Raw genomic sequence first — 12,463 nt, forward strand, 5'->3', positions numbered from 1 at the left:
CTATAAAACTTAAGGATAACTGAGCCATTCCCACGATTCGTCTTCCACCCCAGAAAAGAGAAAAAGTCTTGAAACCCCAGTGCTCCAGAACCTCCTGTGCTCAGGCAAATGGGATTCAGAAAAGAAAATTTATGGGACCAAGCAATTCCTGCATTTTCTGTGACCAGTTTCAGAGATAGTTTCAAAGCATGTAGCTTGAAGTATCAGGGAGAAAAGCAGGAAACCTCAGCTGCAATCCAACACAGCGCAATTTAAGCGAGCAAAAATTTACCAGAAAGTAAAAGTTTTGCCTAGCTGCATTTTCAACTTGTTCCAATCCTCACTTCCATTACAGTTTAACCTCTTTGAATATTATGTAGCAGTTTCAGACTCCATTTAACAACTAAAATTTGGTTTGGGAAGAGACCTGAAGCTTTCACATTCCCAAAAGCCTCAGAGTATAAAGCCAGTCCCATTTTGTGCAGCTTGTTTTCAGTCTATACAAACCAGATCAAGAAAATCTGAGAGCACCAACAGGGTTAATCCTGAAGACACTCACTGGACGGAACAAGTTGGCATCAGTCCTTTGCAGCATAAAACAAAGCACGTGGGGAAGGAGAACATTCTGAGCTCTTCTGCAGGACACAGATCTTCCCATATACACTTCACTTGTGTATTTAAACAACCACTTGTCTAGACTTGGGGGAATTTAGTGTATGAAATAAGTATCAGTGAATTATTATTTTTCATTGCTTTTTTGTCTTGCTTGATGAGTTGAGCTAATTCAAGAAGCCTCTGAGGATTTACTTTATTCAAGTATGAAATACAGATATTAATACAACAATACTTGCCAGAGTGCCAGAAGTCTTAAGGCACACTACCCCTTCCTCTACAGCCAGAACCATCAACACATTCAATGCAAAACATATCCGAAGCTTAGGAACCTAAATTCCTGTCTAAATTCCTTAGAAATCTAAGTTTCCTTAAAAATCTTCAGATTTTTGGTGCCCTCACAGCAGTAGCAGGAAGGCTGCTTTCCAAATTTCCATGGATCAGAAAGATCATTTTAGCCCAAGCCTTACACAAGAAGTGAAATGGGAGCTGGATGTACCTGCAGCTGGCCCAGAGAGCAGGAAGACAGGAGAGTTGCCCCCAAAGAGTTTGTGCATGCAGGAACATAGCATGGGGCTCTTAAGTCTTATTTGTTTGGGGAAAATAAGAATAAAAGAAAAGCAGCACTAAAAGCAGAAGGAAACCCTGCAGATGAAGAACAGCCATTTACAGGGCTTTCCCAGAAAGTCTACTCCACAAATACCGGACACTGATTCAGCACAGCTCGAGCTCCCAACACACAAAGGGGCAGATGGAGAATCAAAGACCTGTGATGTATAATCAGGTATTCACCAGGAACACTCCAGAAAGCTCCCAACTAGCACATCATGGGAAGTTTTTTTAAAGAAACCAACTGTTATCACTCTCCATCAAGCTCTTCTGAAGGGGAGAGGTGCAACAGAGGCAATACCCTGAGCCTTCTAACCATTTAGAAGGGTGGTCTTCTGAACAGCAAGCCTTCCTCTCTGCTTTCAGAAAGGCCTTCAAAAAGCTGCTGGTCTTTAAGCTCCACAAACCAAGAAAACAAGGAAAAAAAATAAAATTAAGCCAACAACATGGCAAATACAAATGTGGTGAAGGAAAAAAAAAATCCCATTGTATCTCCAAGTGTTTCAAATCCCTCCCCAAATACACTCTCTCCTCATTTTAAACTGGGAGATAAACACCCAGCTTGCTCTTCCTACAGCCCAGCAGGAAGTCAGCTGCCTCTCAAAGACTGGATCCAATCTTGTCACCCTGCACTAGAAAGGCAACAGACCCAAAAGCTCCCACTGCACCTCGAAGGAATGTTAGTCCAAACAAAGCCAAAGGGCAGCAAAATCACAATGGCAGTGCTGGAGCAGATGGCCTTGTGCTACCTGTGGAAGTTAAGGATTAACCCTAAGGTGAGAATGAAGAAATGCTCCAACACAGCAGAAGCACTCCAAGTATGTCTGCCTGCTTCTGGGCCCTTGCATGAGAGACTCCTTGGCCTCAACACTTCTCCTCCTGCCCTGACTCTCAAGAGTCAAGCGGCAAAGTCTTCTGGAAGGTCCCTTAGCCTCAACTTCAAAACCACAGGTTAGATAGATGAGACAGTCAAACAGGATGTTGACCTTACTACAGACACCAATAGAATTCTGTAGAGGTAAGGCAAACTGCATCATCTCACATGCGTCTCTTGGCCTCACAAAGACAACAGTATAAGAGCAGGAAATAAAGCGGCCAGGCATAGAGCAGCTTTGCCATCAAGCATCACTGTCATCTCAAAATCCACCATCATCTTCAACTGCAGGGTGGTGAAAAGTGGCCAGGCAGCCTGAGCATGCCAGAGCAGCCATTGGGCACTGCTCACCCAGAAGCAGCCGTAAGTAGAAGCAAAGCACAGAGAGAGCTCAGCCAGACCAACTGCCCTTGCAGCAGCGTTGTGACCCTAAGCAGGAACAGCAGAGAGGCCAGTGGAATGGCACAGCGACAACAGCAAGTCACAGCTTTCAGGATATGAGACAAAGGGAATCTGACTGAGCTGCCTCACACTTCCTGCCCTGGGGTGGGATACTCTGTCACCAGCGCTGTGGACACAGAGCTGGTCTGGGCATCGAGAAGCAATGGCTGAAGTTAAAATTTGCATAATCCACAGGAATTGGTGTTAGCCTCTCCCAATTTACATTCAAGGTGTCAGTGTTAGTAAAAGCACAGTCAGAACAAATGTCAAATATTAATTAAAATAAACAATTTAAGAGAGTAGAATGACATATCCACAGATATTTCAGATTTTTTTTAAAAAAGCTATAAAGTAAAGGTATCCGGGGCAGTTAGTGCACCTGGATGTATCGTACCAGGAGCAGTGTCAAATTTTCGGGGATAATTTGACCCCTCACCCCCAATGAAATCAAGTCCTGAAACAAAAAAAAAGAAAAGAAAGACAACCGGTGAAATTTTGACTTAAAGAAGTGTAGTTTCATTGAGTGAGTTTCATTGCCCCCATATACACCAGTCACATTGTACCTGTGGATATTATTAATTTAAAGAGATGCCTGTGACTACTAAATTGGAAACAAAACAACCACACACAACACAGGTGACCAGTGGTGTAGTACAATAAACTTTACAGCTGTGTTGTAGTACTAGAGCAAATCTGAGTGGTTTGTCAGAAAAATCTTCAGCTCCCCCTAACCCCACTCTAACCCACTTCATTCCACAAAACACCAACACAGGAAAAAGAAAACCATTCACACAGAAGCCTGTTGCCACTAGACAGACAAACTTCTAGCACACAGAGCTTGTCCACTGCCATCCATTTTCTGAGGAGACAAGGACACCCACCACCCCAAACACAATTTCACACCATTCCTTCTGGTATTTAAAACCCCTTCTCAGCTGCCAAGAAGATGATCACTCTGTCTGCTGGTGTTTCACAGAAACACCCTCCTTCCACAACAGCCATTCTTCTGAAGGAAAAAACTGAATAAAACCCAAACAAAACCCATGGAAACACAAACAAACCACTCCCACCCCTCTCCCCTACACAACAGTATGCAGTAAAAGGTATCCCAGTTAATGGGACTTGAATTCTCTCTTTCCAAACCTATCAGTTTTTCAGCAAAACCAAGAAGCACAGAAGTGACCTAAAGCACTGTTAACACAGGTGTGGATGCTTCTTATACCCAAGACACAGTATTTACTTAAATACTCAGTAATTGTAGAAGAACAGTTTGACTTTGCAGTGGTGCAAGATTGCTCCATAAAAAAGACAACAAAACCACCAACGAGCCCTGCCCCCCCACCACCAAAGGTTACTTACAGTCAAGGACTGTGCCTGTCCCATTCTCACACTGCAAAATCTGAGTTCACCTGTGTCTCAATATTGTGCATATGTGAAACAAAACCCAGAGCACCAGTTCTCCAGTGCAGGAGAATGTGCAGAGGCAGCTGGGTGTTCAGAATTACCCAGCAAGCATGTTTGCTTCAAACAGCCAAGGAAGCAAAATTGCTTTCAGCTCCTTTCTGCAAGGAAGTCCTATCCCACCATGGTCTGAGCCAGATGACCATGAAAGAAAGAAGGCTCCCAGTATCAAAATGAAGCACAATACAACTGACTCAGAGTAATTCTCTGGAGAATAAACCAAACACTGGGAGATCCTGGATCTGCTTAGCACACTACAATTTATAAAAAACACCCTTCCAAGCAGTAGCATGGTTTCTACAGTAAAACAAATAGAGGTGAGTGTTCCTGTGCCTCTGTCGGGCAACAGCACCCACAAGCTCACCCCAGAGCAATCATCCAGCTCGCAGTTTCTAATGTGCAAAGTATCAGGGTCACTGAAATCTATCTCTGAACCAACATCCCTTGTTCCTCCATCCCTGAACCTAACACCTAGAATGTCCTCATTGCAACTGGATGGATGCAAAATGCTCTCAATACAAACCATCACACATGCATGTTAAGGCACTTACTTGTGCCATCATCTGGCTCAAAGCTCCCAGTGTTGTTCCATGTGTTGTTGTTGCTATTCCCGTAGTTCTCATCCGTGCTGGCTGGCTCGGCATAGTCAGCTGGGTTGAAAGTTCTGTAAAAAATACGAGGATGGAAATGTTCACTCTGCCAAAGCATTTTGAAAGCAATTGATTTTATTCAGACCATAACACAACACAAGGCAGTTCTCTCAGCAGAGAGATGCTTCAGCTACACCAGCCATCCCAAATTTAAGTTACCATGATGCAGTTTGGGCCTTATTAACAAAAAAAAAAGTAAAAAGGAAAATGGGAACAGAAATTACTGACACAAACAGTACCATTCAGGCACCATTTTTTATTTTTGCTGTGGTTTTTGTCAATGAAACTCACCCCATGCCTTGGGCAGAAAACCTTCCCCCTCGCCGTCCAGAGCCACCTGTAAATACATACACATGCACTGTTGTCCCTTGGCTCTACATCCCCAGGAAAAGAAACACTTGAACAGCACACAGAGTTCTGATGCCCAGAATATGAAAGTGGAGAGGATCTTCCCAGGCTGATGGGATTGCCAGCGACATCTTTTGATGTATGAGAGTGACCTCAGCTGGCTGGCAGCATGATTAGCAATGCATCATTCCAGGCTCAAATGAGGTTTCCAGCTGGCACAAACCATAAGTACCCCAGGTTCTGACTTCAGCATGTGACCTCAGCAACAATTCCTAAGCAGCAGATTTTGGGGTAAAATTAATTTCTGCCCGTAGTACTTAAAGTCCAAGCCAGTGGTGGTGTTCAGATACATTTGCAAGATGGAGGTTCTGTTGCTAACAAGCCATTGGCCTGCCTGCTAAAATAGTAAACCTTGGGTTTTTTAACCTCCCACCTCAGTAATAAAGCACAATTTTTTTTTTAACTCCATGGATGTGATGCAAGAACTAATTGCTGTTTCTAGCATCTTTAAGATGGGAAGCAACATATAGGCACTAAAAGTAAGCATGGGAACAGAAAAATCAAGCGCATATTTTCAGTTTGGCAACTCCTCCCATAAAAGAGGCTTTGTAACCTCATGAGAGATAAATACATTGCTGCAATTCTTCTCCTCCCACCCCCTGGTGACTTCACATCCCATGTGTACCTCGGCCTCGGCCACGTCCCCGCCTCCCTCTTTCCGTGCCTCTTCCAGAAGATCCTCCACTCTTACCACCATCTAGTCCATTCTCCTGGCCCCGAACTGAAAGACAGAACAATGCAATGACAATTTCAAGACACATCCTGCTTTAGTGGCAATACCAGACCAGATCTCAAACCCCAAAATGCAGTAGCTGTGTAGGGGATCCCATCACCACATGCTCCCTGAACTTTTAATATAAGTAATGATAAGTGAAGGCATCACACAAAGATACTATTATTATTATTTTTTCAGACAGGGAAGCATTAAACAGATCCACACACACGGGTGGTTTTCCTCACAGATGTGTCTGCCCAAAAAAGCTTTACTGACAGCTGCTACACAGCACAGAGTGCTTCAGTGTGAGGGTTTTGGGGGTTATTAAAGGGCAGGTCCATACACTCTCTTCCACGGGTGGCACCTCGCCCTCGCCTCGGCAGCCCACCACGTCGTCTGCTGAAATCCCGCTCCCGATCCCGGTTTTCTTTGCTTTCTTCACTGGGTTCCGTCTGTCCACTCTCCTTCTGTCCTGAGACACCTTTCTTCTTCCCAACCATTTCCCAGGAATGCTGAAGGTTTGGAGAGGAGAAAGAAATTAATCACAGTTAGATCAATGAAAGGTGCAAATCCACAAAGATTTAAACATGCTACAGAGAACATAACAGGGATCTCTGCAAAAATAATTTCTGGATCCATTTTTTAAGGGAGCCTATCAGTGTACATACAGCACATCATCTTTGTTCAAGCCAAGCCTTCTTACAGCTGACTGGCATGCAGTTTGAGGTAACAGAAGATGAGTTATTCTATTTCTGCAAAGATCTACTAAAATTCTTCAATAGAGGGGGCATGATAGATACTTCTACAATTCTAAGCATGGATCTTGCTTAGGGGGGGAAAAGAAGCCTGTCATTTCACACAGGTCACCAGGAGCTATCAGAATAACCCAGATAAATGTTTCATAGTGATCTGCAGTCAGCATTTGGGGTAAGTTCTTTCTGCAGATGCAAAGTTATTAACGAAACCTCTCCCCTGAATATCATCTCAGATGGAGAGAATCATCACAAAATTTAACCAACAGGCAAGTTCAATTGCAAAACATTAAGTCTGCCTCCAGCTCACTACCATGGGCCTGCATCCATGTATTTTCTGAAAGTTGCACTGGTTTCATACTCTTAAACCGATGCTGCACATTATTAGAACAACTGAATAGTCTTAAGTCATTGACAATCATCTAAAAACATAATTAGCAGACAGCTGGGCTTGAACAGCAGCATGCCATTCAAAAAACCCAACAACATAGTGGCACAAACTGCCATCAAACCCAAGGCTTCCAAAGTCTTTCTCCATAGGTATCTGGCTCAGAAATAAACTTTAAAATTACTGTATTCCAAGTAAACATGTTTCAAGCAAATGTTTTTTTTAACCAAATCTAATCTAATGCTAAGATAGTACCTGCTCCTTTTCTGTTTGAAATACAGAGCATTGCCAGTAACTAGCTCACCAGATAAGCTGTCTTCAGCACCAGAGCACCCAAGCAATTAACAGGTCTGTTTATTATAAGAAAATTCCCTTTCTGGGATTGCTGCACAAACTGGATCCAGGCCAGAAGCAGCTCCAAGGTACTTGACCAATGGCAGTGCCAGGGCTGCCTGTGTTCAATGATGCTGTGACCACAATGCCACCAGGTTGGATCAGCAGCAACCCAGCACCTCCTCCACCAGCTCCCTTGCCTGCCTCTCCATGGCCCTGCCCTGCAGGGCCTTGGCTGCACATCCAATAAAGGAGGTGCTGCTACAGAGCACCGTGTGCTGCACACTGTCCTGGGTGCTACTCTGATGAGCAATGTGTTTCTCTAAGCAATTAAACTGCTGTGATAGGGGTTGTTCTCTGACTAGAAGTCACTGATTGCAAGAGATGGGGAAGAGAACACAGTTGTGGTAGAGCTATGCCTCAGCAATGCACATCCCTATCATTCCTATTTCTAAAAGGATTTTCCAAAAGCTATTTCATTCAGTTGTCAATGGAAAGGGCTTTCTAAAGACAAGGAGGAACGCATATGCGTGTTGTACAGAACTTGTCTGAATCCAAACCAAGCAGAGAACCAGACACTGGGGAACAGCTGCAATACCCAAAATATAGTCTGAGGTGTCCAGCTTATCCACATATCCCCAGAGTTTAACACAGGTAAAAAAATGAGCTAAAGCATAATATTCTAAAATGATATTTAGACTCTCAACTCAGAGTTGAGTTGGCTCCAACCAAACCAGGTTACCAGGAAGATACGTGATTTCAGCAGTGGTTTGGAAGGATCTCACATTCACAGGCTTTTTCTTGGGCTGTAGCAGTAGTTGCATCTCTGCTGTCTTTGTCACAAAAGGAATGACACCCTGCATGCAGGCAGATGGCTCCTCCTAAGCAAGCACTCTTGTTCTTGGGGCTGACCTCAGCTTGCCTGAGACAAGCACCTGCATGACAAACAGCAACCAAGCCCAACTCCACAACAACAAACAGCAAAAAGGCCCTCAAAACCATGGCATAGGCAGCACAGAAGCCAGTCAGTGCATCACTAAGAAATGACTAAAGAAGTCATTTAGGGCCAGAGACACAAAAACCACATTGCTCTGACAGAAAGGAACCCCAGCTGACACATACCCGCCTTTCAACGCAGGTCACTCAGCCCTGATGGGGAAAAGTAAATTCCTTCACACTCACTGGTGTGAAAGCACATACAGATGTCACTGACCTATTGTTGAACTGCTTAGATTCAAAAGTAATAGGAAGGAAATTACTTATGGCATTTTCTCTATTTCTTCAAGCCTAGGGCCATTCTTATGGCCTATGCAAGCCCACAGAGAGCAGCATTCAGCATCCAGGTCACAGTCATACTGTGCATGCTCTTGTAGAACTAGTCAGAAATAGTGGCTCTCCTTCTCTTAACATTACTGGATGCCTCGCCTCCAAATATGCAGTTACACTCAACTAGGCCTCACCAGATTTACAGGACCTGACCCTACCGTGTCTGGATTGCCCTCCAGCAGCACATTGATGGCTCTGTTGACATCTCCATTGCAGTCATGCAGAGCAATCACACACTCGTCCTGGTTCTTGCCTGTGATGTCAATCAGCTGTAGAGAAGACAACACCATGGTCAGCATGTTCCAAACCAACATGGCACCAAAATCTCTATGGGTCTCTCAGAAGACAAGTGAGTTGAAGCCTAAACCAGAAACCCTTCAAAATTGAAGGGTTGAAACAAAAAATTGAAGGGCTAGGGAATCCCCCCAGCCTTCTCAGCTTAACTATATTCCTCAACAAGAGGTGACTGAGTATGAATTTTTGAGTTACCATTATCTCATCATGACCCTCCTTTCACTACAACCTCCTTTTCTCAGGATAACACTGTTACCTGCAGAAACAAACTAAAAGTTCAGCAAGACAAGACTTGCTGAACCTGCATCAAGGCAATGTCAAACACAAACAGAGGCTGGGGGAGAATGGCTCTGAGAAGAAGGACTTGGGGGTGTGAGTTAACATGACCTGGCCAAGTGCACTGGGAGCCCAGAAAGCCAATCCTGTCCTAGACTCATCCACAGCAGTGTGGACAGCATGTGAAGGGGGAATTCTGCCCTACTGAGACCCCCCCTGCAGTGCTGCCTCCAGTTCTGGGACCCCAGCACAGGAAGGACAAGGAGCTGCTGGAGCAAGTCCAGAGGAGCCTCTGAAGGCTGAAGTCCCTCTGCTCTGAAGACAGACTGGGAGAACTGGGGGTGTTGAGCTTGCAGAAGTAAAAGTTCCAGGGAGACCTCAGAGTCCCTTCCAGTGCCTGAAGAGGCTCCAAGAGAGCTGGAAAGGATCTTTGGACAAGGGCCTGGAGTGACAGGACAGGGTAATGGTTTCCCATTGCCAGAGGGCAGGGTTATTTAGGCTACTGAGAATTCTTGGCTGTGAGGGTAATGAGGCCCTGGTAAGATTGCCCAGAGAAGCTGTGACTGCCCCATCCCTGAAAGTGTTCAAGGCTAGGTTGGACAAAGCTTGGAAAAACTTGGGATAGTGGAATATATCACCATAGCACAGGGAACTGAATACCCTTTAACGTCCCTACTGATGCAAACCATGCTATGATACAACTTTATGAAGCCAGTCTAAGGAAATTCAAGGAGCAGCCAGGTGTGTCCCTCCAACCCCCCAGATTTCACAGTACTCCCAATACTGATCTCGCCTTCTTGTCAGAGTTCACCTTCATTTTCTACACTCACTTGTTTCACCTTCTCCTCAAAGTCAGCATCATTGTGGTCCGAAATCATCTGTGCAAGTCGAATCTGTTCCGCAGTAGCCTAAAGAAATCAGAGAGACAGAGTGCATTGTCAGAGTGGTGCATTTCCAAACCATCCTCCAAAGGCCTTTCTGCTACCCCAAGTTCTCTGGAAACTCTGGAAAGGAATCAGTATAGCAAAGAGAAGGCACAAGCAAGGGTCAGAGAAAGAAAACTCCAGGGAGAAAGTGAGATGAAAAAGGAGCAAGAAGAGTATTGAAGAAAGGGATATACTGTTGAATGGCCTCATGGCACCAGATGAGCAGCAGCCACCCAAACCACATCTGTTTTGGAGCAGACCTTATCACCACTAGATCACCAAGACCCACTGCAGGTGGCTTCTGAGCCACTTGCATTCATTAAAGTGTGTGAGGAATAGACAAACGGAAGTAAAACCAAATCTCAGCAGCAGCTCTCACTTGGAGACACAAAGATGGAAACCCCAAGGTCAGCAGCTGCCCAATTAACCTGGCTCTGGCAGCAGCACCTTGTGGTACATGGGGAGTTAGGCGAGTCCAGCCGTTAGCACCAGACCAGACAGGAGTGCCAGGTCTCCACCTATAAGCTACCCGGTTTCTATGGTCACTGCCCTTACCTGCGGCCGCTGCTTGTGCTGCGTCTGGCTCTGTGTCTGTGTCTGCTCCCAGTTCCCCCGGGCTCGGTTAGTGCCCACCGATGTCATCATTTACAGTATATACAAATAACAGTATTTACAAGGTTGAACTCTGTGGTGGGTCAGGGGAGAAGAGAGAACGGACTGTTAGATACAAAAAACAAAAGGCAGCACCAAGACTAAACAATCACAAGGTCAACACAACCATAATGGCTGCTGTAGATCATCACCCTCCTCACCACTTCCCTAAAACCACAGCAGGCCAGGCTGCCATCACCAACATGCTCCCAACACAAAATGGCCACTTGTACTTCTTGAGATTTCTCTCTGGATACCATGGAAAACTGTTCCAAATGGAATATCACCTGCATCCAGATGGGAGGAATCAGGCACCATAAAATCAAAGGAAAATCATAGACTCACAGACTGGTTTAGGTTGGAAGGGACCTTGAAGCTCATCCAGTTCACCCCTCTGCCATGGGCCCAGGGAGCTCTGGCCTTGAACACTTCCAGAGGTGGGGAAGCCACAGCTTCTCTGGGCAAGCTGTGTCAGAGCCTCACCACCCTGACTGTTAAAAACCTCCTTCTCAGGTAATCTAGACTGACCCTCCTTTAGCTTGAAGCCATCACCTGGACTTGAGGCAAAGTTTAACAACTTCTTGTTGAAACACATGAGTGGGCACAAATCTGCCATGAGCCCAAGCTGAGGCCGTGGCCTTCAAATGGAGCAGGACAGCTAGAAAGAAGCTTCAAAGAAACTTCACTTGAAGGGCAAAGCATCTCAGAACCTCCGACACATCAGCTACTTCCCCTTCTCCTTTCCTGCCTTTAAAGCAGGGCAGGGGAAGCAAAAATGCTCCAGCAATAAGTGGTGCTACAGGTCTGTGGAATTTTTGTTTTAACAAAAACCTGCCCTTGCAGAAGTGCCTATTTTTGCTTATTTAAATTATTCCCTTAAACTGGAAATATAAGGTTTTTCTTAGTATTCTTGATTAAAAACATACCAAAAAAGTGAACAAGATGTCTACAAGAAATAACAACCAGTAACACTGTTAAATAACACTGCTTGAGACAAAAAATCCCAAGAAGAGTTTGAGTGTCCAAAGCAAGCAGTGTTTTCTAACCTCACACTGGGCCTCAGGGCAGGGGGTGTTGGAAGGGATTAGCACTGAGGTTTTACCCTCTCTAGTGCCTTCCAGACACAAAGGATGTGAGAAACATCCCACAGCACTTGTCAGGACTCACAGCTTCTGTGCCCCTGAAATTTCAATAATCACAGAATTCACATTTTTGTATTCATTACTAAGACTGCAAAGCCTTCCCACAAAGCAGCAGGACCTGCTGCTGTGCCCCAGGCAGACGTGGGACATGAGAAGGAGCCACAGACAGAACACAGAAGCAGGGAGAAAAGCTTAGCAAGACAATCAGACCTGCAGGATCTGATCCAAAACACTGCTATACATGAGCAGGGCAGCACAGAGAGAAACACGGTGTGCCAAGTAGAGAAGCTCAGAAGCAGCGTTAGCAAATAGCATGGGAAAAACTGGGGAATCTCCTGTTGAAGTTTCCAAGTACTCAACTGGGTGAGAAATCCCTCCTGAGAGCAGAGAGGCCCTAACATTGCCTCTGCACTAGATCCACATCCCTCACACCTGCTCCTATCGGTGCCTGGCTTTTCTCTGTAGGCAAGCTTCTGTGCAATTGTTCCTGCAGCTCCCCACAAAACCTCCGAACTCCCCGCTTCAGAGCCACCCATGCCTCATGGCAACTTAATACCACAGTTTTACAGCTCTACAATGCCAAGACCCCTGATCAGGAAACAATCCAAGCTCCCTGTACAGCTACC

At 45.2% G+C, this 12,463-nt stretch overlaps 1 protein-coding gene across 15 annotated transcripts in view; it reads right to left on the reverse strand.

Annotated features, from left to right (window-relative positions):
- Positions 1–12,463, reverse strand: part of UBAP2L (ubiquitin associated protein 2 like) — a 30,060-nt gene that overhangs the window by 15,279 nt on the left and 2,318 nt on the right. For 6 of the 15 annotated variants that reach the window (XM_086865837.1, XM_086865833.1, XM_086865835.1 and 3 more), the window contains exons 2-8: positions 10,600–10,729; positions 9,949–10,026; positions 8,707–8,817; positions 6,093–6,261; positions 5,660–5,755; positions 4,918–4,963; positions 4,528–4,640 (exon numbers count right to left, since the gene is read on the reverse strand). In XM_086865837.1, the coding sequence (XP_086721963.1) occupies positions 4,528–4,640; positions 4,918–4,963; positions 5,660–5,755; positions 6,093–6,261; positions 8,707–8,817; positions 9,949–10,026; positions 10,600–10,689 (703 nt within the window). In that variant the 5' untranslated portion in view covers positions 10,690–10,729. Of the gene's footprint in view, positions 1–2,894; positions 2,970–4,527; positions 4,641–4,917; positions 4,964–5,659; positions 5,756–6,092; positions 6,262–8,706; positions 8,818–9,948; positions 10,027–10,599; positions 10,730–12,463 lie in introns of all 15 variants that reach the window. The other 9 variants (XM_086865831.1, XM_086865829.1, XM_086865826.1 and 6 more) reach the window with 2 other exon arrangements.

Source organism: Cyanistes caeruleus, chromosome 30 (assembly GCF_971803275.1).
Source record: "Cyanistes caeruleus chromosome 30, bCyaCae1.hap1.1, whole genome shotgun sequence".
Taxonomy (NCBI): Eukaryota; Metazoa; Chordata; class Aves; order Passeriformes; family Paridae; genus Cyanistes; species Cyanistes caeruleus.